The sequence below is a fragment of the Crocuta crocuta genome, unplaced genomic scaffold (assembly GCF_008692635.1).
Source record: "Crocuta crocuta isolate KB4526 unplaced genomic scaffold, BGI_CrCroc_1.0 scaffold218, whole genome shotgun sequence".
In the NCBI taxonomy this organism is placed as follows: Eukaryota; Metazoa; Chordata; class Mammalia; order Carnivora; family Hyaenidae; genus Crocuta; species Crocuta crocuta.
Genome location: NW_027533170.1, coordinates 2,017,041 through 2,042,150, shown reverse-complemented (window position 1 = coordinate 2,042,150; position 25,110 = coordinate 2,017,041). Strand labels below are relative to the sequence as shown.

The following is a 25,110-nucleotide window of genomic DNA, read 5'->3' as shown; positions in this document are numbered from 1 at the left end:
GCTTTATTGAGACCTAATTGACATACATCATTATTTAAGGTATATAGTGTGAGGATTTGGATACAAGTATATATTGTGAAATGTTTATCACAGTAAGGCTAGTTAACATACCCTTTACATTACCTCATGACCGTTTTGTTGTTATGGTGAGAACATTAAAGCTTTACTCTCACAGCAACTTTGAAGGATATAATACTATATTGTTAACTCCAGTCACCATGCTGTACATTAGATCCCTGGAACTTATTTCTCTAACAGCTGAAAGTTGGTGTCCTTTGACCAGCATCTACCATCTCCCTCAACCCTCAGCCCCTGGCGACCACCATTCTATTCTCTATTTTTATTAGTATAATGTTTTTAGATCCTGTGTAAGGAATACATGTATAGCATATTTGTCTTTCTCTGTTTGATTTATTTCACTTAGTATTATGCTGTCAAGGTTGTCACAGATGTAAGGAATCTTCTTTTTTTAATGGGTGAATACTATTCCATCGTGTATATATATACCATATTTTCTTTATCCATTCGTCCATTTTGGACACTTAGGTTTTTTCCATATCTTGGCTATTGTGAATCTTGGCTATTGTGAATAATGCTGCCGTGAATATGGGAGTGCAGGCATTTCACTGAGATAGTCATTTCATCATCTTTGCATATATACCCAGAAGTTACTTTGCTAACTTGTATGGTACTTCTATTTTAAGAACCTTCATACTGTTTTCCATAGTATATACATTAGTTTACATTCCCAACAAGAGTGCACAAGAGTTTCTTTGGTCTGCATCTTCACCAACACTTATCATCTCTTGTCTTTTTGATGACAGCCTTTCATTAGAAAGGTGTGAAGTGATATCTCCTTGTGGTTTTGCTTTATATTTCCCTCATGATTAGTGATGAAAACTTTATTATGAAATAAATAATTAAATAATAAATAAATAAATACCTGTTAGCCACTTGTATGTCTTTTTTTTTTAAAAAAAAAAAAAGACAAATTCAAGTTCTCTACTCATTTTTAATCAGACTGTGTTTTATTGATTTATATGAGTTCCTTATGTTTTGGATATTAACTCCTTATCAGAGTTGCAAACTTTTGTCCCATTCTGTAGGTTGCCTTTTCATTGTGTTAATGGTTTCTTTTGCTGTGCAGAAGCTTTTTAGTTTAATATAGTCCCCCTTGTTTATTATTTCTTTTGCTCCTCGTGTTCTTGATGTCATATCAAAAAACTCATCAATAAAGCCAATGTCAAGAAGTTTTTCCTCTATGTTTCCTTTTAGGAATTTCATGATTTCACGTCTTCCATTCAAGTCTATGATCCATTTTGAGTTGATTTTTGTGTATAAGGGTCCAGTTTTATTCTTTTGCATGTGGATGTGCGGTTTCTCATTACCATTTATTGAAAAGACTATCTTTTCGCATTATGTTTTCTTGGTGCCTTTGCTGAAGATTAGTTGACCATATGTGCATAGGTTTGTGTATGATCTCATGATTCTGTTCCTTTTGTCTATGTGCCTGTCTTTATGCCAGTATCCTACTGTTTGATTTATATAGCTTTGTAATATAGTTTGAAATCACAAGTGTGAAGGCTTGAGCTTAGTTCTTGCTCAAGATTGCTTTGGTTATTTGGGGTCTTTTGTGGCTTCATATGAATTTTGGTATTTTTTTTCTGTGAAAAATGCTGTTGGAATTTTGATAGGGATTGCATTGAATCTGTAGATTGCTTTAAGTACTGTGGACATTTTAACAATACTTTTCCATTCTAAGCACACAAAAATATTTTTCCTTTTTTTGTGTGTCATCTTGTTTCTTTAATCACTGTCTTATAGTTTTCAGTATATCTTTCACCTTTTTAAAATTTATTGTTAAATATTTTATTCTTTTTGATGCTATTGTAAGTTGTTTTCTGAATTTTTTTGAGTAGGTCATTGTTAATATATAGAAATGCAACTGATTTTTTTATGTATTGATTTTGTATCCCACAAGTTTGCTGAATTCACTTTATTTCTAATGTTTTTTTCTTTTGGTAGTGCATTTAGGGATTTCAATATATAATATCTTGTTAAGTGTAAACAGAGACATTTTTATGTGTTTCTTTCTGATTTGGATGCTTTTTTTTGTTTTTTTTTTCCACACCTAATTGCTCTGACAAGGACTTTTAGTACTTTTTTTAATAGAAGCGGTGAGAGTAGGCATCCTTGCCTTTTTCCTAATCTTAGAGGAAGAAAGCTTTCAGCTTGTCACCATTGAATGTAGTGTTCATATTGCGGGCTTGTCATATATGGCCTTTATTGAACTATCCTTGAATCTCACTTGATTATGGTATATAATCTTTTTAATGTGCTGTTGAAATTGGTTTGCTAGTATTTGTTGAGAATTTTTACATTTAATCAAGCATATTGGTATGTAATTTCCTGTAGTGTCCTTGTCCAAGCTTCTTTTTTTCCTCTAATGTTTATTTATTTATTTTGAGAGAGTCAGCTTGTGTATGCAAGCTGGGAAGGAACAGTGAGAGAAGGAGACATAGAATCCCAAGCAGGCTCTATGCTATCAGTGCAGAGCCCAATGTGGGGCTTGATCTCACAAATCATGAGATCATGACCTATACCTAGATCTAGAGTCAGACGCTTAACTGACTGAGCCACCCAAGCTCTCCACCTTGTGTAGACTTCTAACAGCAGAATACTGTCCTTGCAAAATGAGTTAGTTTGTAAGTGTTTCTTTCCTCTTCAGTTTTTTGGAAGAGTTTGAGAAGGATTGGCATTAATTCTTTGTCAGATGTTTGGTAGAATTTACTGGTGAAATCACCTGATCTTGGGCTTTTATTTGTTGGAAGATTTTCATAACTGATTTAGTTGGTATATTATGTTTTCTCAGTTTTAATTTCTAAAAGAGAAAGTATTGGTAGTGATAACATACAAATACTAAAGCCCTTGAGGAGAAAAAAGGGAGGAGAGTTAACGTCAATATTTTCTTAAGAGTTCAAAGAATTCCTGAGACCAGGGAGTTTGAGAACAATTGCTTTCTAGTATTCCATTGTATGATTACAGCTTATTTATATTTTCCATTGTTGAAGGGTGTTTGAGTTGCTTCTACCTTGGAGTGTTTATGAATAGCTTTGAATGTTCTTATGCATGTGTTTTAGTATATAAACGTAGGAGTAGAATTGCTGAATTATTGGTTAGGCATGTGTTTAGCTTTCCAAAGTAGTTGTACCATTTTGCTTTTTTATTTTTTTTTAATGTTTATTTATTTATTTTGACCACAGGGGAGGGGCAAGAGAGAGGGAGGGAGAAAATCCCAAGCAGGGTCTGCGCTGATGGCAGAGGGGGTCAGTCTCATGAACCATGAGATCATGATCTCAGCCGAAATCAAGAATTGGATGCTCAACCCACTGACTGAGCAACTTAGGCATCTTGAATTGTACCATTTTAATTTATATTCCTATCATCACTTATGGCAGTTCTGATTGCTTCACAATCTGAATAAGACATTTTTAATTATGGGAAGAAATTAGAGAAAAATTATTCAATTCATGCCAGTGTTTGTTTGTAAGGCATTGTGTGGCAGCCTAACAGAACAAGTAAGAGCCTGTCCTTTCCCAATAGTTATAACTTTGTTTTGGTCTCAGTTGTGCCTCCTACTGGCTCTAACACTCAGCCAATTTGTCTAATCTTGTATTTGCTTATCAGTAAAATGGGGTGATTAAAGTGAGTACTTTACAGTATTTGTTGTAGGGATTAAATCTGTTACCAATGAAAAGCACTTTGGTTGGCCTTGCAGTATCCTGCCAAAGAGAAAAAAATAGGCCCGGAAGACTATGAGAGTGAAAGATAAAAGAAAGCACAAAGAAGTCACAGCATTTTTTGTTTTAAATTTTTAAAAACAATTAAATTTTAGATGTTTTTATCACTACATTGAAAATAACCATTTAGAAATAATTTCATACCTAAAAATAGTTATAAAGTATATATAATACAAGGAGCACCCATACTCTCTTTACTTAGATTTGACTATTGGCAATAACTGATTACCATTTTATTTATCATTTGTGCTCCTTGGATACGTGTATGCCTACATAAGTTTTTTTCCTGAACCCTTTGAAATAATTAACATATGTCGTAATTTTTTATCCTCAAATACTTTAGTTTTATTTCATGATAAGATAAGTATTCTGTTATATAATAACAGTACAGTTATCTGCTTCATAAACTTATATTGGTAAACTTTTAGCTAATGTGTTACCTATGTCCCAGTTCTGTTAGTTGATAGGACAACATTCTCTACAGCATTTATCCTTTCTAGTACAAGATTCAGACCATGGGATTACATTTAGTTATTGAGTCTGTTTAGCATCATTTCTCTAGTTTTTTAAAAAATTTATTTCAACATTGACATTTGAAGAGTATAGTACACATCCTTCCCACTTTTATTTTATTTATTTATTTTTTTACAAATAGTTTATTGTCAAATTAGTTTCCACATAACACTCAGTGCTCATCCCCACAAGTGTCCTCCTCCATGCCCATCCCTCCCTCCCCCCCACATCCATCAGTCCTCAGTTTTTGTCAGCATTCAAGAGTCTCTCATGGTTTGCCTCTCTCCCTTTCCCCCACCATTTCCGCCCTTCTTCTCCCCCTTGTTCCTCCGTCAAGTTCCTCCTAATCCTCCTATACGTGCAAACATATGATATTTGTCCTTCTCTGCCTGACTTATTTCACTCAGCATAACACCCTCAAGGTCCATCCATGTTGCTACACATGGCCAGATTTCATTGTTTCTCATTGCCATGTAGTATTCCATGGTATAGATAAACCACATCTTCTTGATCCATTCATCTGTTGATGGACACTTAGGCTCTTTCCATGTTTTAGCTATTGTGGCTTCCCACTTTTAAAAAACAAACCTTTTCTCATTTTGCATTTGTCTGATGTTTCCTCTTGATTAGAGTGAGGTTATGCATTCTTGGCCAAAATTCTGCACAGATAATGTTGTGTTCTCTAGTTGTACATGATACCTATCATTAGTGATGTTAATTTTGATGACTCTTGAAGGTGTTGCCCAGTGTCTCCCCTGTACAACAAATTTCTCTTTTTCCTTCTTCTTGCAACTGATAAGCAGTGTGTGAGAGAGTTTTAAGACCATGCAAATAACCTGACTCCCCATCATAATTTGCCCCTAGGTCAAATAGCCACTGATGATGGCTCTTGCCTGTTTTGTTTTTTGTTTTTTTTTTTTAAAGCATCTTCTTTCCAGTATAATGGTATTCTGTGACCTCATTGTGGCTACCCTGCGCCATTGCTGTAATTATTCAAGAGAACTTTGGTTTCTTTTAGTAGAGAATGCTATTGGACATCAAGATCAAGGTGCTAAGTGATCTCATTGCCTCTGGGATGTTTATGCTTCTTGGCCTTTTCAGTGGACAGAACCAGCACATAATGCACATATATATGCATATAGCATGCACATATGTGCACATATGCAAACATATATTTACATGGATGCATGGAAATATGCATATTTTGGAAAGCACGGTATTTATACCAATATTTCCAATTCCAGTACAACCTTACTTGACTGTCTTGCATCTTATTTTGTATCTTTGTTCTTCCTTACACCATGAGATCCTTGGCTAATTTGCTCATTTCTGTAATACATTTAAAATAGTTTCAGAATTGCATTGTCCCTACCAGTATAATTACAAAACAATATACAAAAAGCAATCAGATTTGTCTGTACTTCTCCCCACCCTGCCTGTGAAATAATAGAAAATACATATGTTAGTCTCTGTCCCCAGTTTCTGACACAGAGCTCCTGAAACTCTTCTAAATTCCTAAGTGATAAGAACATTAGGAGCATCACGTGTTCTAATACTTGGTTCTTTTTTTTTTTTTTTTTAGTTTAACAGTTTTTTAATATTAATTTTTCAAAAAAGTTTATTTTTGAGAGAGAGTGTATGCCCATATGCTGCATGGGAGGGAGTAGAGAGGGGGGTGAGAGAATCCCAAGCAGGCTCCTCACTGTCAACACAGAGCCTGAAGCAGGGCTTGATCTCATGATCCTCAAGATCATGACCTGAGCCGAAATTAAGAGTTGGATGCTTAAGGGACTGAGCCACCCAGGCACCCTAGATTTTCTTTTAAGTAATCTCTTTGCCCAGTGTGGGGTTCAAACTTATAACCCTGAAATCAAGAGTCATGTACTCTGCTGACTAAGCCAGCCAGGTGCCCCCTAATTTCTATTTGGTTCTTTACCCTGGGTCCTACCACAGCTCCTGAAACCCTTGTAAATTCATAAGTTGTAAGGCAATTAGGAGCATCTTTTGTTGTAATGAAACACCTCATTACATTCTCCTGTAATCCAGGAGCTTGCATGGCTCCTGGGATGGTCAGCGGAAAGATTAAGCCAATTTAGAAGCTTGTGATTTTCAGCCCCATCTCCCATTTTCCAGAGACTAGAGAGGGATTAGAAATGGAGTTAATCATTGACATGCCTGTGTGAGGAAGCTTTTATGAAATCCCAGGAGTATGGCACTTGGGGAGCTTCCAGGTTGGTGACATATCCATGTACCAGGAGAATGATGCTCCCCGAGCTCCATGGGGCGGAAGCTCCTGCTGCTTGGAACCTCCTCCCAGATCCTGCTCTATACATTTATTTAGTTGTGCTTCTGTATCCTTCATCATATCTTTTAATAAACTGGTACATGTAAGTGTTTCCCTGAGTTTTGTTTTAGCAAGTAATCAAATCCAAGGGAGGGAGGTCATGGGAACTTCTGATTTGTAGCCAAATTGGACAGAAGTTATGGGTAATCTGGGGTCCTACTACTTAAGGTTAGCATCTGAAGTGTAGGACAGTCTCAGTTAAGACTGAGCCCTTAACCTATGGGATCTGACACTATCCCCAGGTAGATAGTGTCAGAATTGAGTTAAATCGTCAGAGACCCAGTTTTTTGTGTCACAGAATTGTTTTTTCTGGTTAAAAGACCCCACATCTGTTGTCAGAAGTGTTGGGAATGTGGTAGTGGTGTGAGAGTAAAGGAGAAACACAGGAGGTGGACTAGTTTTTTCCTTTTCACTGTCCAAGACTGAAAATACACCATCACATTCTGTGTTCATAAGTTACTTAGGTCCTTTGTCCCTTCTTTCTTTAGGTGTGGATATGTATTCATTTGAAATGCAGTTAATTCCTTTGTTTCACTACCTGTCCCCCACTCTGATTTGTTTTTCAATATATATAATGTTAACATGTTTTCAAAAGTCATTTTTTTCCTGTATCTCTTCCACTTTATCCTCCCCATCTTTGTTGGTAATCAGCTTTATTATTGCCTAGTTTTATCCATCCTGTGTTTCATACTATAGTAAGTAGTTCCATGTATGTTTTCTTGTTTTCCTTGTTCCTTGCCCCAAATATAACACATGTCCTTTCGTATGTTGATTTTTTTTACTTAAAAATGTCCCCAAGAATCCACTCCATTTCAGTTCATAGATTGCTTCCTTGTTATTTTTACAGCTGTATTACACTCCATTGTGGGTATGTGCTGCAGTTTATTTAACTAGTCTTCTATGGACAGCAGACGTTTTCGGGAGAGACATTTACAAATTCTTGAAAATGACTGAGAAATGGAACATAATGCAAATATGGTTTGTCTTTAATGCAGTCTGTATTTGTTATGCAGTCAAATAAACTGAAAAATAAGTTCTGTACTCAAGAATACCAGAAAATCTTGATTATAAGCACCAAGCATAATAGTCACTAGTGAGGTATAGACTACAGATGGTTATATTCCTTTTTTCCTGTATAGTAGTTTATTGCCATGCATTACTTACAACTCTAAGAGAAGAAAGTGGGACTGAAAGAGAGATACTCCAGATAAGATCAGTCATTTTCAATTCATTTAAAGTTTACCAAAAGTAGAGAGAGAAAGCTTTATATGTTCTAGTACTGTCACTCAGGGAAAGTCAAAGGACAGGGAGTAATAGTGTAATACAGCAGCAGTCAAAGAACAAGGGTAATTCAGGACTGGGTTAATCTTTGAATGGTCAAAGATTAATTGTATTATAAATTGGCATCTTTCTGTAGGGCTAAATGTTTATTTCTGGGATAATGATGCATTTTTCAACTCTGCAGATAAGATACTATTTGTATTAAATAGTAATTTTGTGAGGAACTTCAGGATTAATATAAACTTAATTCAGGATAGACTTGTGGTTGACAAAAGAGTTGCTATACAATATCTAAAAGAAGATAGACCATTTTCAGTATGGTAAAAAGAAGTCTAAGTTGTGAAGACATGTGTTTAAACATTCAGAATTCAACACAGTGTTTTGGGATACGGTGGCAATCAATACTTCATCAAAATTTAATATTGAGGGGGAAAGTCAGTTTCTAAAATATTAAGATATTTACTGTATTATGAATGAAAATTTTTGCTTAAAATAAATTAGTTTTTGGAAATTATTCTTGCTAATAATCTTGTGACAAGCCATGTGTTCCGATTTGGATATTTATATAGGTGAACAGACCATCATGAGATTTTTTGTTTGTTTGTTTACTGAGCCAAGTTTTTCCACTATGTGACACTAGTAGAACTGTACTTGATTGTCAGTCATTTCTTCTAGGAAAATTCCGGACAAGCACACTTAACTAAGGAAGTTAGTGGTGCTAGGGAACTAGCACTAGGTCAAGAATCAAAAGCAATCAGGATTCTGAGGCCCATTCTGCCACTAAGAAGTTATGTCAGCCTATTAAGCCTCATTTTCTTATCTGTAGTATGAGCAGATTTATTTGCATGTTCTCTCAAATTTCTTTCCAAATATTTTTTCTGGAATTTTGGCTTTGATAGGAATTAAGGTCATGAAGTATATATTAAGTATAATATTTTTTACATTAAGTGAGGTAAATGTGCAGGTGCAAAAGTGATGAGAAAGTAAATAATTACTAATACGTTGAACTTATTTTTGGATGGGAAACAGTTTGTGATAGATGTTTTATTGTCAGTGTTATACTTCATGCTGGCTTATATAGGTAAATTCTGGGAAGACAGCCACGTACTTTGTAACACAAGAAACTCCTGTGATCTAAGAAGTTAAAGAAAAGGATACAAGGGCGCCTAGTTGGCCCAGTTGGTTAAGCGTCCAACTTCAGCTCAGGTCATGATCTCATGGTCAGTGGGTTTGAGCCCCACATTGGGTTCTATGCTGACAGCTCAGAGCCTGGAGCCTGCTTTGGATTCTGTGTCTTCCCTCACTCTCTGCCCCTCCCCCATTAGCACTCATAAGCACACGTGCTCTCTCTCTCCAAAATAAATAAACATTAAAATAAAATTTTTTAAAAGATAAAAAATGAATTCTGATTGGAAGAGTTCTGCTAATTGTAAAAATCAAAAAGAGCTATAAAATGCTTGCCAGCAAGCCTTGAACTATACCTTTTTATTTGTTTGGTTATGGTGGCTGTTTTATGAAGTTAAATACTTCTTTGATTCCACAGGTATTTATAAAGAAGCCCCATCATTTAGAATTGGAGGATAGAACAGAGAATAGGATATACTTGGATGTTCTCTTTTTGTCTTGGAACTTGCAGTAGTAGAAGTTGATAATAAGCAAGATACTTAAAAATTGTGATACGAGCTTTGAAGAAGTAAATAGTGATGTGATGGAAAGTAATGAGAGACAGAGAGTGTTTGGGAACTAAGACCTGAATATTGAAAAAAGGCTAGCTAGACAAAGATCAATTAGGAGAGAGGTGGATAAAACACACTGAGGTGGAAAAAGATGAGGTATGCCACAAGAACAGAAGGAAGGGCCCTGTATGGACTGGAGCCTATCCAAGGAGGGAAAGAGTAGCTTGAGATGGGTTTAGAGAGTTAGTATAATAATTTAGGGCATTGAACCATGGTAAGGAGTTGATTTATTCCATGTCTACTGGATAAACTATTGAGGTTTAAGCAGGGCAAATTACTTGCTTTAATAAACATTTTTAAGAGAGGGCACTTTGGGGAGCTTGGCTGGCTCACCTGATAAAACATGCAACTCTTGATCTTGGGGTCTTGAGTTTGAGCCCCATATTGGGTATGGAGCCTACTTTAAAAGAATGACTTTTTGTGTGGAAAGCATTTAGAGGGAAGCAAGAATGGAAGCAGTCTCTTAATAGTATTATATAGAAGGGAGGCGCCTGAGTGGTTCATTTCTTTGAGCATCTGACTCTTGATTTCTGCTTGGGTCATGATCTCACAGTTTGTGGGTTCCAAGCCTGGGTGAGGCTCTGTGCTGTCAGCACAGAATCCATTTAAGATTCTCTCTCCTCCTCTCTCTGCCCCTCCCTCGCTCATGCATGAGTGTGCCCAGTCTCAAAATAAATAAACTTAAAAAAAAAAAAAGTAGTGCAGGAGGTAGATAGCTTAGACAAGAGCAGTACCATTCATTAGCAATGGAAGAAGTGAACATTTTGCAGACAAGACTGGCTGAATTTGCTGATGGGACTGAATATCATAAGTAAAGGAAATATTCTCAAGTTACACAGATATTTTTTTAAACGGGATATTTAAAATTACTCTGTTAAAACATAATATTTACTTAAAACATAATATATAATGCCAGTATTCTACATAATAAATATGTTCTGACAAGTTTATTCTTTTTGTTTTATTTTGTTCTTGTTTTCTTTCTTTTTCTTTTTCTTTTTTTCTTTTAGGCTTATGCATCTGGATGTGACATTGTTATACTGGGAAGTGATTTTGAAAGGTTACAAATAATCCCAGGAGCTAAACATGGAAATATTCAAGTAGGATGTGTAGACTGCTCAATGCAACAAGGCAAGGTTTGTAATCTTATAATGTGAGATTTGTTTTGAATATGGTTTTTGTCAGGATAATCTCCAAAGTATGTATTTCCTATTGAGTGTGAAGCTTCTTTCTTTCAAGGACAATGTAGCTACAGATTTCTTTGGCTCGCTAACTTGCATCATAGAGAATAAAATTCTGATTCTTTCTGATTTGTCTTAGAGATTGTCAGGAATTCTGTTCTTACATAATTTCAAGATATAGCATAAGTTTTTTTTTGTGAACATTACCTAGAACAAGTCTAAAGCTTACTTATTTAGAAATTGATTGGATTGAGGTAAAGAAATAACAATAAACTTTCAATCTGTTTACAAATAAACTCCTGGGGAGAAATCCTATGTTAGAGTCATTCTTCATTGTACACGTATCTCCTTGTAACTTCTGGATAAGCTTTGTACTAAAATGGAGATCAACTCTTCTCAAGTCTGTAGTTTTTTTTTTTTTTTTTTTATCAGTTTATTCCAAGTCTATAAGAAAAATGAAAGGTTTTGTTTGGACTTGTATTTGCATGTGGAAAGTAAAAAGTAACCTTGAAAGTAGAACAGCAACAACAAAGAAACAGGTTATGACTGTGTATCAGGTGAAATAGGGTTCTACATAGTAGCAGAATTGGTAGAGTCCTATCTAGTAGGCAGTATAGTATATACCTTAATATAACACCATGGAGGCCTAGGTGGCCAGTCCTAGGTTTATTTGTGGCCATATTGAGCTAAACTTTGCAAATTTATTTAATTTTTTTGCTAGTTATTTAAATATGTTGTTTGCCAATATGATTCCACCAGAACATTTTGTGTGAGGAATCACATGGACCCAATTTTTTTTTCCTAATCATTTTCATGAATCTGCCAGTCCAAAAATTTACCCCTTAGGACCTAATTTAGAGATACTTACAGTAGAATAAGTTTTGGCTCTTGAAATCTTGTTTCTTATACTGTTCCTTCTTTGTTATTCCTGTGTTCCTTCTGTTTATAGTTACAAGTGTCTCTCGCGTATATTTCTTTTGTCATAACTTTTGTTCTTTTGTTCTCACTACATTACAAAAATGATCTTTATTATGGAATGCTGTAGATATTTGAGACTTCTCCCCTCTTCATGTTTGTTTGATTCCCAGCTCTATAGTTCTGTAATCATTATTGTATAAAAACTTGCTTATACCATCTGTACTCACATAGAGCTGGTTAATGTTGGAAATCTCATTTTAATAACTTCCAATATGAGTTTTATTTTCATGAGATCATAGATTACATGACAGTCCATGTTAAAATAAACAGGTTATTTGGTTTTATAGTCATTTTCATAAAGGGCAAATTTCCTTTGTGTCACAGATATTAGTACAATATCAGGAAGAAAATTTGCAGGTTATTGATACCTGGATATTTCTGTTTGCCTTTAAGAATGAAATGTTTCATAATACTATAGACATCCAGTATTTTAGCATTACTATTTTTTTTTCCTCTGTAGTACTACCAGATTAATTCTCATGAGAAAATTTATCTGCATTTATCTTATTCATTTGCTTAAAACTTTCTTTGCTTCCCAGTACCTTGGGAAAGTTCAAATTGTTTGCCTTGGCATGAGGCCCTGTACAACCTGGCTTAGATGTGCCATTTTGGATGCATGTCCTTTATTTTAAGAGACACTCTTCCATCTGGACTAATGGTCATCTCCAAGCGTACATTGTCTTCTTCTGGTCTTTCACTTGTGTTCATATTTATGTTATACCCTGTTTCTACATTGAATATTCTCTGCTCTTTGAAGTCCTACCCACACTTAAAAGCCCAGACTAAATACTTTCTTCCAGACCAACTCATTGCAGATGATTTCTATACCCTTTGAACTTGGCAGAATGCTTAAAATAGCCATTGAAAGTTTTTTTCCTGTTTATTTATTACATCCCCATTGCTTACTCCCCTTTTCTCTAGACTATATGTTCTTATATTTGTCCCTCATTCATTTTTTGTACATATTAATCTCATTTCTGATATGTCAGTGTTCTTCAGTCATGGCTCCCTCAAGCTGTAATAATAGCTACCTTTTTGAAAAAATGCATTTCTTAGAGAATTCACAAAGGAATAGATCTAAGTTTTATTTTTAAAAGGCTACACTAATATGCTGACAGAATTTTGAACTTTGAAGAGATAAGTGATTTTTAAGTCTAATTTCCACTTGACAAGGAATATATCAGTACATTTTTTTCTATGAGGAAGGGAATTAATATGTATCATACATCTTATAATTATGTACTAGATATTTTACTGATGTTGTTTTAATCCGCAAATTCGACTAGAAAGATAGTGTTATGCATATTGTAAATATAGACAGAGACACTTAGGTACAAAGAGATTAATGCACTAGTTACCCAGTTAGTGACAGTACTGATTTGGGTATGGTGGTCTCTTAAAACTGACATTTCAAGTATTGATGAGTGAAATTATGTTGGGGGAGGCTTATTTTTAAGTTATACTGTTAATTTCTTTTGCTCTTTTGTTTCATAACTAAGTTAACATATCCGTAAGTTTTCTTTCTTTTTTTCTTTTTAAAAGATTGCAGCATCCTATGGAAATGTTATCTCTGTTTTTGAACCAGTTAATCTACCGAAGCAAAAGAAAAATTTGGTCAGTAATTTATCATTTTTCTTTTAGGAATTGAAATGTCTTGAGTATTGAAAGACAATGTTTTTTAAGGGTATAAAATCGGAGTGATCATCAAATAAATCAGTATAAATTATACTATACTTATAGATAGATATTAAATGCCACTTCCATATTTAAAATGTTTTAAATCTTGGATTGAAATAGAATTAAACTAAATTGTGTTGATGAATTGCCTGAAAATACTCTTTTTCTTCTGACATTTTTCTTTTTTAATAAATATTTGAAGAGTTAACAGCTTTAAGTTTGGCACTTCATATATTGCTAGTGGCAAACACCATTATCTAGTCATAGGTGGCTCTTTGGTTTTGATTTTTATTACCTACTTTTATATAGTTCTTCTGCAGTTTCTTGTGTATTTTGTTCTTAAAGTTATGTTTTAATTGCGGAGTCTTAACATATCTCCAGAGATTATTTTTTTGTGCTTATTATATGGTGTAATATAACTGTTAACAGGTCAGTAAATGTTTTTCTTTATAAAGAAATTGTATTCAGAAATAGTTCTGAAAGCTGGTGAAAACACTAGTTCAAAAATATTAAGATTATATATAGTAAATGTCCTGGGTGCTTTAATGCCCTAAATATAATAGACAGGCCAGGTTATTTTACCCATTTCCACTGAAGATTAAGCTAGTGATTTAAACCATATGAAAGAGGATCAGCATAGTATGGTCTTAAGAGCAGTGCTTTCTTTCTTTCTCTGCTGCTTTCTAGTCATTCAGTCCTAAGCAGGTCATTCTTATGAGGCCCTTTGCTCAATTCTGAAATTGGCTAATAGCAATTCATTCTTTGTGGGAATATAATAATGATGACATTATGTCAGGAACTGTGCAGATGTATGTTAAATGTAAAGAACTAAAGTGTTTTAGTAATAGACACACCTTTATATATATCTTTAATATTTTTCATTTTCTTTTCACTTAGCTCCTTAGTATCTTAAAAATTCCCTCTTAGTATGACAGCTGTTATTTCTTTTTTATAAGTAAGCCAACAGAGGCCTAAAGAAAATAGGTTAGTTAACCAGTGAAACAGCTGCTGAGCCACAGAACTAAGTAAAACTAGCTGTTTTGATTCCTAAGTGTGGAATTTCTTTTCCCTACCTTGTGTTAATGAAAAATATTTTCTCTAGATTAACTGATACTCATTTTAAAATTTCATGGAGAGTCCACAGTTCTCCCCTGATTTATATTTATGTTCTGTTACATAATGAATCCAATAGCAGGAGCCCTAATAACCTGTGAATTAGTAATTGAAAGTAGTAAAAATAAAAGTGCTCTGCTCAGAATGATGTATTTCAAATAATACTCCATAATACTTATTGAATGAGATAACTGACTTTTTAAAAAAATCAGTTATGTTAAAATGCCTTTATCAGTAAGTGTAGAATCAGGAATTTTAGTTTTTGCCCATTTTCTCATGTACTAGTTATAATTGTTTAATATATTGTTAAAAAGTCATTAAGAAGAGGCTGGTTTATTGGTAGGCAACCCTGACTTTGCAGAAAGGGTAAAATTAAAAAAAAAAAAAAAGCTTGATGAGTAAAGGGAAAACTGGATCAAATAGAAAAATGGACTTTGGAAGGTACATAGAATCTGTAATTCCTGGGTATAGTCTAAGAGAATCTATAAATCCTCATAAAAAAGATACTGTTTCCGTTTCTTTGTGCATTCTGGAATACTCTTTAAAAGTGGTAGTTCTTCACGAGAAGAAAACTTCAGAATCACTAGTTGGTCCATGTGTCCATCCTGCCCTCCGGATTTCTGAATCTGTAGGTGTGGGGTTGTGTCTAGGTGCTTCTGTGTCTAGTTCTAGACAGGGTGATGTGCATTGTGGTTAAGAGCCATTCCTGCAAGGTAGTGTTTCATAAAAGCATATTCTGCAGACCACCTGTTTCAGAATCACCTGGGGTGTTGATTTAAAGTACAGATTCTTGATTTTGGATTTTTTGAGCCCAAACCTTTGGATGTGCATCTCAGAAGTCTGTATTTTAAGTAAATATCTCAGGTTGTACTAAAGTATGAGAACCACTACATTAAGAGATTGTTTATGGGTCTCAATCATTTAGAGTTTAGTAAAGTCAACTTAGTAGGCCATAGCCTGAATTTAAAAGGAAATGAAGTAAAATAGATGTTAGAATGCATCACGTGTAGTAAGGGTAAACTTAGATTGCATTTATGTCTATTTGTGTTTTGGGTCCGACTGGAACTTGCTTACAGGAAAAAAGTTTGAAAGATATTGCTTTAAGAAATGAAAAAATCTTACATATATAATGGAAGTGTTAACATTTCTTACTCTGAATTTTCACACATATAATCTCAGGTGAGGATGAAACATTAAAAGAGAAGGAAACCTCAGCACAGGCACAGACACATTTAAAATTAAACCCTTGTAACTGTTATAATAATAAGATAAACATTATAATTTTAAAAGTCTGAGGTTAAAGAGAATGAATGTTATCCAAAGTGACATATAGTTACTGGTTGTTTATACTGAAGCAGACTTTTTTGGATCTCCAAGAATGGGTATTCATTCTCACAATAATCTCTTCAATCACGTATTTCTTATTGTTCTTGACTGAATTGAACATTTTATTTTCCTTAAAAATGACTGCATGGTCGATTGTACCTCAAAAAATAAAAAAAGATTTTATGTGTTACTATGAATAATAAGTGATAATAACAAATGAATGTATATATTTGACAGAAAAATGCTGCAAATAATAGTTGGGTAAATGACTTTTTTTTTAATTTTAGGAATTATATAGTCAGTGGCAGAAAAGTGGCCAATTTTTTCTGGAATCAATAGCACACAATATAACTTGGGATCCTGCAGGTAAGAACACAAGCAGGATTAACTGAAATGAAATAACAATGTCACTTGCATGGGCTGTTTCCTTTATTACTTTCATGTATTTCAGTTCTGCTCTGTGTGAGAGTATGGGGAGTAAAAAGTAAGTAAAACATTATGTTCTTTTAGAGCTTATACTGAAATGAACACAAATACTCACTGTAATAGTGTACACCTATGGTAGGAATACCTGTTGATTTGGGAAAGAGATACTACTTTTGTCTGGAGAATCAAAGTTTCATTGAAGAAGGAGCTTTTTGACCTGTTAGTAGATAGAGTTTTAGCTTTGAGAGTGGGGATAGATAGGAAGAGAGAACAAGTGAATTCTAAGAAGAGATCACATGTGTATGTAGCACTTACCTATTCCTGCAGTAAAAAAAAAAAACAAAAAACCCATCCCAAAGCAATCTTTATCAGTTTATCACAGTGGGCAAAGTTACAGAGAAACAAAGCATAAGATACATTCTGTTAATAGTTGGGACTTCTTTGAAGCTGGGGTGAGTCTGGTGATAAGGAGATAAGATTGCAACATATTATGGAAGGTCTTTAAAGTCATGTGAAGGTATTTGAATTTAATTCTTTTTGACTATCTAAAAAACTGTGGGTCAAGAAAAGCTAAGATTTAGGGTTTTACCAGATTTATCTTGTAGCAGTAAGTTAGAAGGGCTAGGGTCTAGCAGAAGAGGGGGATAAATATTTTTATTTACAATGGCCTTTGCAAAGTATGCATTCACAGTAGTCTGAATTAGAAGTAGGAATTTATTTCAGTGTCTTTCATGTCATAGGCGCCTAACTAATGTTGAATGACTAATGAAAGGAATGCATAGATATGAAATGCATAGGGGGTAGAATTGACTTACTTGACAGTTGGCTTTAGGATTATTTTGAGAATACCTGTGACCACATGAAGAAGAGTGATATGTAGGAGTTACAGATGGTGGAACATAGGTTTTGTTTGGACATGTGGAGTTTGACATGCTTGCATGTCATATAGCAATATCTGAAAGAAAGATGTTTCTAGAATATAAGAAAGAAATTCTCTTTGAAACAGAACTAAGAAATCATCAGTGTAGAGAAAATACAGTTTAAATTTTAATATAGTAGTTGAAATGGCTGAGAAAATGTTTATTTAGAAAACAAACTTTGGAAATTATTTTAGAAGATAAAAGAGATTATCTTTGAGATACTTTATTAAAATCACAGTGTTTTAAAATGTTTTTTTCTCATAAGGTTAGAGGATTGATGCTTACTAGCTGGTAACCTATATGTATATTTTATACATAAAGTGGAAAGAGAACAGACCTGGGTTCAAATTTGGCATTTGATTTAGTATAGCACTTGGTGTATAACTCTATTGTTACTATAGTGAGACTTATGTCCCAGTTAATGCCTGATGTTCTCTTATGATAATAGTGTAACCTTGTACTCTCAGAAAAGTTCCTACTTGAATGATATACTATATGGTTACTCTCTTATAGCCCTACAGTCTATTGTAATTATTTGTTTATATGGTTTAAATTTTTCATTAGACAGAGCTGAGATTCTATTTTATTTATTTTTAGGGGCTCATCATATATTAGGCTTTCAATAAATGTTCACGTATTTGACTGTATTGTTTTCATGAAAAGAATTACTTAACAGATCAAGAATGGTTAACTCACTTATAAATTAAGGTAATGCCTATTTCACCAGGCAATTTTTTAATGATCAGATATAGCAGTGTATTTGAAAATACTTGGTATATGATAAGAGCCCTGTAAAAATACTGTCAGGTAAACTAGCCTCTTGAAGTGTCATACTAATAACTGCAGTAAAAGCATTTAACATTTGAATTGAGTGGTATTTCATTAGTGATAACATAATAGTTGCTTGGATATTTTGTACCATTGGTTTATCAGTAGTAATGCTTCAGAGGATAGTATTTATATCAAATTCCTCTAAAATCAGCTTTACAAAGTAATATTAGAAGATAATTATTTGGGCGCCTGGGTGGCTCAGTTGATCTAACTCTTGATTTTGGCTCCGGTTATGATGGGGGGAGAGTCATGAGATTGGAGCCTGCTTAAGATTCTCTCTCTTTCTCTCTCTTTCCCTCTCTCTCCCTCTATCTCCCTCTCTCTCTCTCTCTCTCTCTCTGTCTCTCCTCCCACACTTGCCCTCACCCTCCCCATCTCTCTCTTCCTGACCCTCTTGCCTACGCTCTCTGTCTCTCTAAAACATAAAGAAAAAAAAATACTTACTTTCCTAACATACCTAATAGTGACTTGACAACAGCTCATGACCATTATCTTTTTGTGATTGACTTATTTTCTTTTTACAATTGAAAAGTTTAAAATTTAATGGTTTGGTTGAGAAATGGGTTATTGTTTTAATAAATAATTTGGAGAAATTAGTATATTATTTTTTCAAATGAACTTTAGTTATTTACAAATAAATTTTAAATATTTTAAGTGAAGTATTAGCATTTTTGTTCTGACCAATATTTACTTAATGAGCTTTGGTTATTTATAAATAAATTTTAAATATTTTAAGTGAAGTATTAGCATTTTTGTTCTGACCAATATTTACTTACTATATGCCAGGTACTAGGATATAAAGAAATTTTTTCAGATGCCATTACTAAATTGACTATAGTGCTTTTGTGTTTTCTCCAGATCCACTATTGCTTCTGGCTTAAATCATGAGATTTTCTGTTAAGATTTTTTTTTATCTTTTTCCCCCTACTTTCATATTCATACCTCCACCCTTTGTGTTCAAGGCAATATACTGTATTATACATTAACTATCTTTGTATCATTCCATAACTGGGATTAATTATTTTGTATTTTATATTCCTTAATCCTTCATGAGGTACCTTAACTTCAACTTCAGTTTATGTTAAAGAAAACATGCAAAAACCAAACTCATAAATAAGGGGATTGGCAGTTGCCAGAGGCTGGAGTGAGGAGTGGATATAATATGTGAAGGTGGTTCCAAGGTACAAGCTTGGAGTTATAAAATAAACAAGTCCTGGGGATGTAATGTACAGCATGGTGACCTTACTTAGTAATACCATATTGTATATCTGAAGTTGCTAAGAGAGTATATCTTAAAAGTTCTTGCATCACAAGAAAAAAAATTATAACCAATGTGTGGTGATGGATGTAGGCTAGATTTACCATTTTGCAATATATGTAAATATCAGGTCATTCTATTGTTCACCTGAAACTAATACAGTATCATATGTCAGTTATATATTAATTAAAAAAAATAAAGACTTGTGTTTCTTGGTAAACTAAGCAGTAGAATAATAACTAAATTTAAATGAAGTGTCTCTTTGGTGGTTTCTAGGCTTTTTTTGTCTGTGAGACCTTCCACCTTGTTGCTACTCTTTATTGAGCTCCTCCTAAGCCTGTTAGCCTGTGCTTCATGGGTTATACATATTATAGGATTATAGCTAATCTGTACACTCTTCTGATTTTACAGATCAGAAGAAAATTGAGGCTCAGAGTTTGCCCAACACGATTAAATTCACATGACTACTTAAGTGAACTTATTTAGGGTTTAGACAGAGACTTCTGATCAGCAGTCTGTGTTTCGTCACAAACTCACTTTCCTTGAAATAACGTGCTCTTCCAGAGAGACACAAATCCTTACTCCTTAATTGCCAAAGTGAATGCCTTATTTATCTTTACCTTTTTGACCACAGTTGTGTCTCTTCCTGTCTTCTTTGTGTGGATGGCAGCACAGTCTTCCGCTCCACTTTCCAAGCCATAAGTTGGGAATTTTCCTTGAGACTTTTTTTTATCTCCTGTTTTTTAGTTGATGTCAAGCTTTGAAAATTCTGCTTTTGAAATGGCTTTCAAATCCTTGCTTCTTTAAATTTGATTCAGATCGGCGCGCCTGGGTGACTCTGTCAGTTAGCATCCGACTTCGGCTCAGGTCATGATCTCACGGTCAGTGAGTTCGAGCCCCACATCAGGCTCTGTGCTGGTAGCTCAGAGCCTGGAGCCTGCTTCAGATATTGTGTCTCTCTTTGTCTCTGCTCCTCTCCCGCCCATGCGCTCTCTGTCTTCAAGAATAAATAAATGTTAAAAAAATGTTTTTGATTCAGACCTTCATGATTTCCTTTGTGTGTATTATAGTCTGTTAACCAGATCTCCCTGTGTCTTTGTTTTCTCTAATCTCATCTATATCTAGATTTTTTTTTTTTTAAAGAATCTTTACCTTTCTTTGTGTATTGGAGCCTTTGAAAGCATGGTGAAAATTAAGGATTATCTCTCTAGAAAAATGTACATACTATACATCTAACTTCTGCATATTTTCTCAGTGCAGGGAGGTTTACAAGCCTCTTCAAGTCCATCTCTTGATATCTACCCATCCTACTTTAGACCCCTTCTAAAATACAGATCCACTTACATAACCCTCCCCACACTTGACACCCCCAATGCCTATAACAAGCTCGAAATTCCTTACAAACTTCAAAAATGCTTTATTCTCTGACCAGAATTGTTTCCACATCTGCTGTCCACCTTATTCCTTAACCATAAACCAGACTATAAATCATACTTGGGAATATATATGAACTTGCATGAATTCATGCCTCTCTTTACAGATGTCTCTACCAGAATGTGAAATCATCTTGAAAAAGGGAACTTTTCATTTGTCATTGTGTCTTCCCTCCAACCCAAGTGGTTAGCACAGTTCCTGGCACAAAGAAGATGCTCATTAAATGTTTGTTAAATGAAAGATTACATGATCTCTTCCCTTTTTTCCTAAGCTGCTTCAACAGAATTAAAATACAGCCTCACTCCCTCTACCCCCAGATGTTTTGGTTATTTAACTTTTTTTAGAAGTTGATTTGTTTTTATAGTATTATGTGAGACTCATAACCATGTAACTTAACTAACTAGTTAAATATCTAAATAATAAATGGTGAATAATGTATATATATTTTTAGGCAATCGTCTTTTAACTGGTTCTAGCTGTTTGCAACTGTGGTCCAATGCTAACTTGGAGAAGCCAACTGAAGATGAAAATCCAGATAAAACAGATCTTAATTTGGGGGACTGGAGATGCATTTGGCATTGCAAGTAAGCAATTAATTAGGGGATTAAAGTGATAAACCTGTTCCTGTGGGTTTTGTTATAAATGCATTTTAGTTTGTGTAAAACTATGCTAACATAAAAAGTATTGAATTTTTATTCTGCAGCAGGTCTTTTCATAAATACACAGGATTCACTATTTCCCATATTATACAGATCCAATTTTTTAAAAATTATTGAATAAAACACCTATGGAGAAACATAAAAAATGTGTTAAACCCGTATGATTATCATAAAATAGAAACTTGCTAAATTATAACAAAGGAGACAGACAGTACTTTCCATGCTTTTGACTGGAAGTTTTCCTATTGTGAAGAAGTATATTTTTCCTAAGTATAATTTCCTAAGTATTGAGTATAATCCTTGTTAAAATCTCATTGGAATTTCTACCTTTGATCATAGTTCTAAACTTCTTTTAAAAGATTAAATATGGGAAGATCAGGAAAATTCTGTAAGAAGTAAAATAACGAATATTACCATAATATGAATTCTAAAGCTAGAGGTGGTCAGTTTGTTATTGATGTAGAAACAGATTAGGGTCCAGAATTGGGCCCAAATACACATGGATATTCAGTGTATTAGGTGTCATTTTACATCAGTAGGCAAACCTGGTAGCTTTGTGGAGGAAAAAATTAAATTAGAGTCTGTTTCATACCTCACTCCACAGTAAGTGTCAAGAGAGGGAAACCTTGAATTTCTACACAATGAAACAAATACTAGAAGAAAATACAGGCGGATTTTTGCATTTTGGAATTACAGTGTCCGTTATGGTAGCAACTAGTGACCTACCACTTTTGAGCACTTGAAATGTGGCTAGTCTGAATTGATTGGTGCTGTAAGTATAAAATACACACTGGATTTCAAGAACTTAGCACAAAGGAAAGAAATGTGAGATACCCAGAAAATTTTTTTATTGATTACATGTTGAAATGATAATAGTTTTGATATATTAACTTAAATACTTTCACCTGTTTTTTTGTTACTTTTTAAAATGTGGCTACTAGGAAATTTAACATTCAGTGTTTATGTTCTATCACTGTTGCATGGAAGATGCTGCTTTAAATTAGGGAAATACTTTCTAGTATGGTACCAGACTAGAAACTAAAAGGGAGGGAAAGGAAAACATCAATATTTGTGACCATGTCAATAACAAAATTCTATACAAAAAGTTGAGTATAGGATTTGCAATTTAGAGTTAATGCTTTTTTAAAAGGAGATCTTAAGAATTAATATCTCAGTAGTAAACAAAAGTAGACAACGAAGTGAAAAATTTTTAATGGTAGTACATATGAATAATAGGCAAATTAAGTAAGAGTTAATGGACTTCACTCAAAATCAAGAAATTCGAAATATCCAGAAAGAAGAGGAGGGATAATATCTACTATTAGTGAATGTTTGGAGAACAGGTATTCTTAAATACTGTTAATAAGGGAGTGCAATTGGTATTTTTCTGTAGAGCAGTTTGGAAGTATGAATCAACAGGCTTAATTTTTTATACCCAGGAGAGAGTAACTCCACATTTCATTCATTGATGCAGCAAATATTTGCTGGGCATTTATCGTTTTCAGGCAGTGGTAGAAGTGCTTGGAATATAGAGAGCAGTGATGAGGTAGTGAGAGAAAGACTATAAACTAGTAAACCAGTGTGACAGAATGTTAAGTGGAATTCTTCCTGAGTCAGTTTTACATGAAACAGGAGTGGAAATCTATCAGATACCTATGTGAGAGTAAGGCAAACCTGGTATATAGAGTTTAGAAAGGAGATTTCAGGAGATCTGGTTCCATATACTTTGTATCGCTCGACTAGATTCTGAATTTTAAAAAAAGGTTAACATGTGGAGAGAGTAGGATTTTGCAAAGAAAATCTTTAGAAAGAGTTGTCTTTGCTCTGGAGTCTTGCATGTGAAGTTGTGGAGAGGGGAGCCCTTCACCACAGGGCTTCCATGGGTTGGACTGAGAATTTGAAATGTGTTTTGTGCTTTGGGGAAAGGGGAAGAATCTTAAGTTAATTCAAGATTAGAATCTACAGTAATAACTTGGACTAGACATAATTATTTATTTGGTATGGTTATTTAATTAAGTGAAAAAGCCATGGGACTCAGGTTTCAATTTAGGAGCAGCTGATGATTACACTGACTGACATTGAGCTTAATCACACTTCTTTTGTGATGTGTTTAAAACCCTTGTTAAACACATTAGATGGAGACCAGTAGTACCATAGAGAAAACTAAGTACGGTGAGAGGAAGAAGAGTAGAGATGACTTGAGTGTAGACCTGAAGGAAATGAGGGAGCAAGCTGTATGGGGTATCTCTGGGAGAAGAATCTTGGAGACAGAGGGAACATTCAGTGCAGACTCTGTTAGGAGTTTGGTTAGCTTGTAGCTGGAGTAAAGAGAACAAGGTCAGGAGTCTTATTAGAGGTTATTGTGAGGCGTTTTGCCTTTTGTGCTGAGTTGGGAAGCTCTTGAGAATTTTGAGCAGAGGGAGCATTGGGAACTGATTCCCTTTTTAAAAGGGACTGCCTTAGCTATTTTGAGAAGACCTGGACGGAGGTCACAGTCATGGAGATGATTGCGATGGAGATCGGACATTTTTAATGATTTGTTTTAAGAATATCCTTAGAATTAGCCAGATGCATAAAAATGTGTATACATGGATGTTCATTGCATGACTTTTTTTGTAGCAGAAAAAATGAGAAAACAGCAGTGAAAAGTTAAATTATTTTAAGGCAGTGCATATGTATGTAATGGAATAGCATAGCCAATAAAATAATGGAGATCTATACACATCGATATGCACATGAGTTCTTTACGTACTTTAAAATAGATAAATGTTACAAAGCAAACTGTAGTATGACCTCACTCTCCATCCTCTTCTCCCCTATACCCTCCCACAGAAAGTAGACAGAGAAGGAAGATGGAGAGATGGGTCTGGAAGTCTGCATTAGATTGTTGGTAGTGGTTTTACCTGGGAATGGGTGTTGTGAAACTGTAGATGATTTCATTTTCTTCTTTTCATACATACGTATCAATACTTTCTATTACGTAGCTATTACATTTAAGATACATAAAATTACTTTAATTTGGAAGGAACTGTGACAGAATTCCTCTTTGGCCTGCTTTACAAATAAATTTAAGATGAATGTATCTAATCACAAAATTGGGTAAATAAAAGGAAAGCAGTGATAGTGAGGGTTGTCTTGAGATCAACATAAATGGGTAGCCAGAAGAGAAGGCAATGAAGTGAAATGCACCAAATCTCATTGGAGAAGAAAAGGAAGTGTGCACCACCAGGTGTAGGGGCAGAGCTGGCAGGCAGAATCCACACGTGTGCAAGTCCCCCGGGAACCCACGCGTAATCTTCAATGAGGTAAATGCTACCTTAAGGGAGATTTCATTTCAAAATATTGATTTATGGTCCATGAAAATGTATGATAGAATATGAAAAACAAAAAGGTTTCATTTTTCAATTTGGAAATCTAATTTCCAGAGCTCTCATTAGATATCTATATTCTAAGACGATGAGAGCTGTGATTGTTTTGTCTTAAGTTTTGAAGACCGAGAAGTCTTTCCTTGTATGATTCTTACACATGATATTTTCACATAAAAATAATTTTTGTACTTAATTTAAAAATGTATATTTTTATTCATTTTATATTTATTAGATGGACTTAAAATTGAGTGTAAAACTTGTGTTA

At 34.3% G+C, this 25,110-nt stretch overlaps 1 protein-coding gene across 2 annotated transcripts in view; it reads left to right on the top strand.

Annotated features, from left to right (window-relative positions):
* DMXL1 (Dmx like 1) overlaps positions 1–25,110 on the top strand; it is a 127,959-nt gene that overhangs the window by 5,973 nt on the left and 96,876 nt on the right. For both annotated transcript variants that reach the window (XM_077746362.1, XM_077746361.1), the window contains exons 2-5: positions 10,685–10,810; positions 13,376–13,447; positions 16,237–16,315; positions 21,270–21,402. In XM_077746362.1, the coding sequence (XP_077602488.1) occupies positions 10,685–10,810; positions 13,376–13,447; positions 16,237–16,315; positions 21,270–21,402 (410 nt within the window). The remainder of the gene's footprint in view (positions 1–10,684; positions 10,811–13,375; positions 13,448–16,236; positions 16,316–21,269; positions 21,403–25,110) is intronic.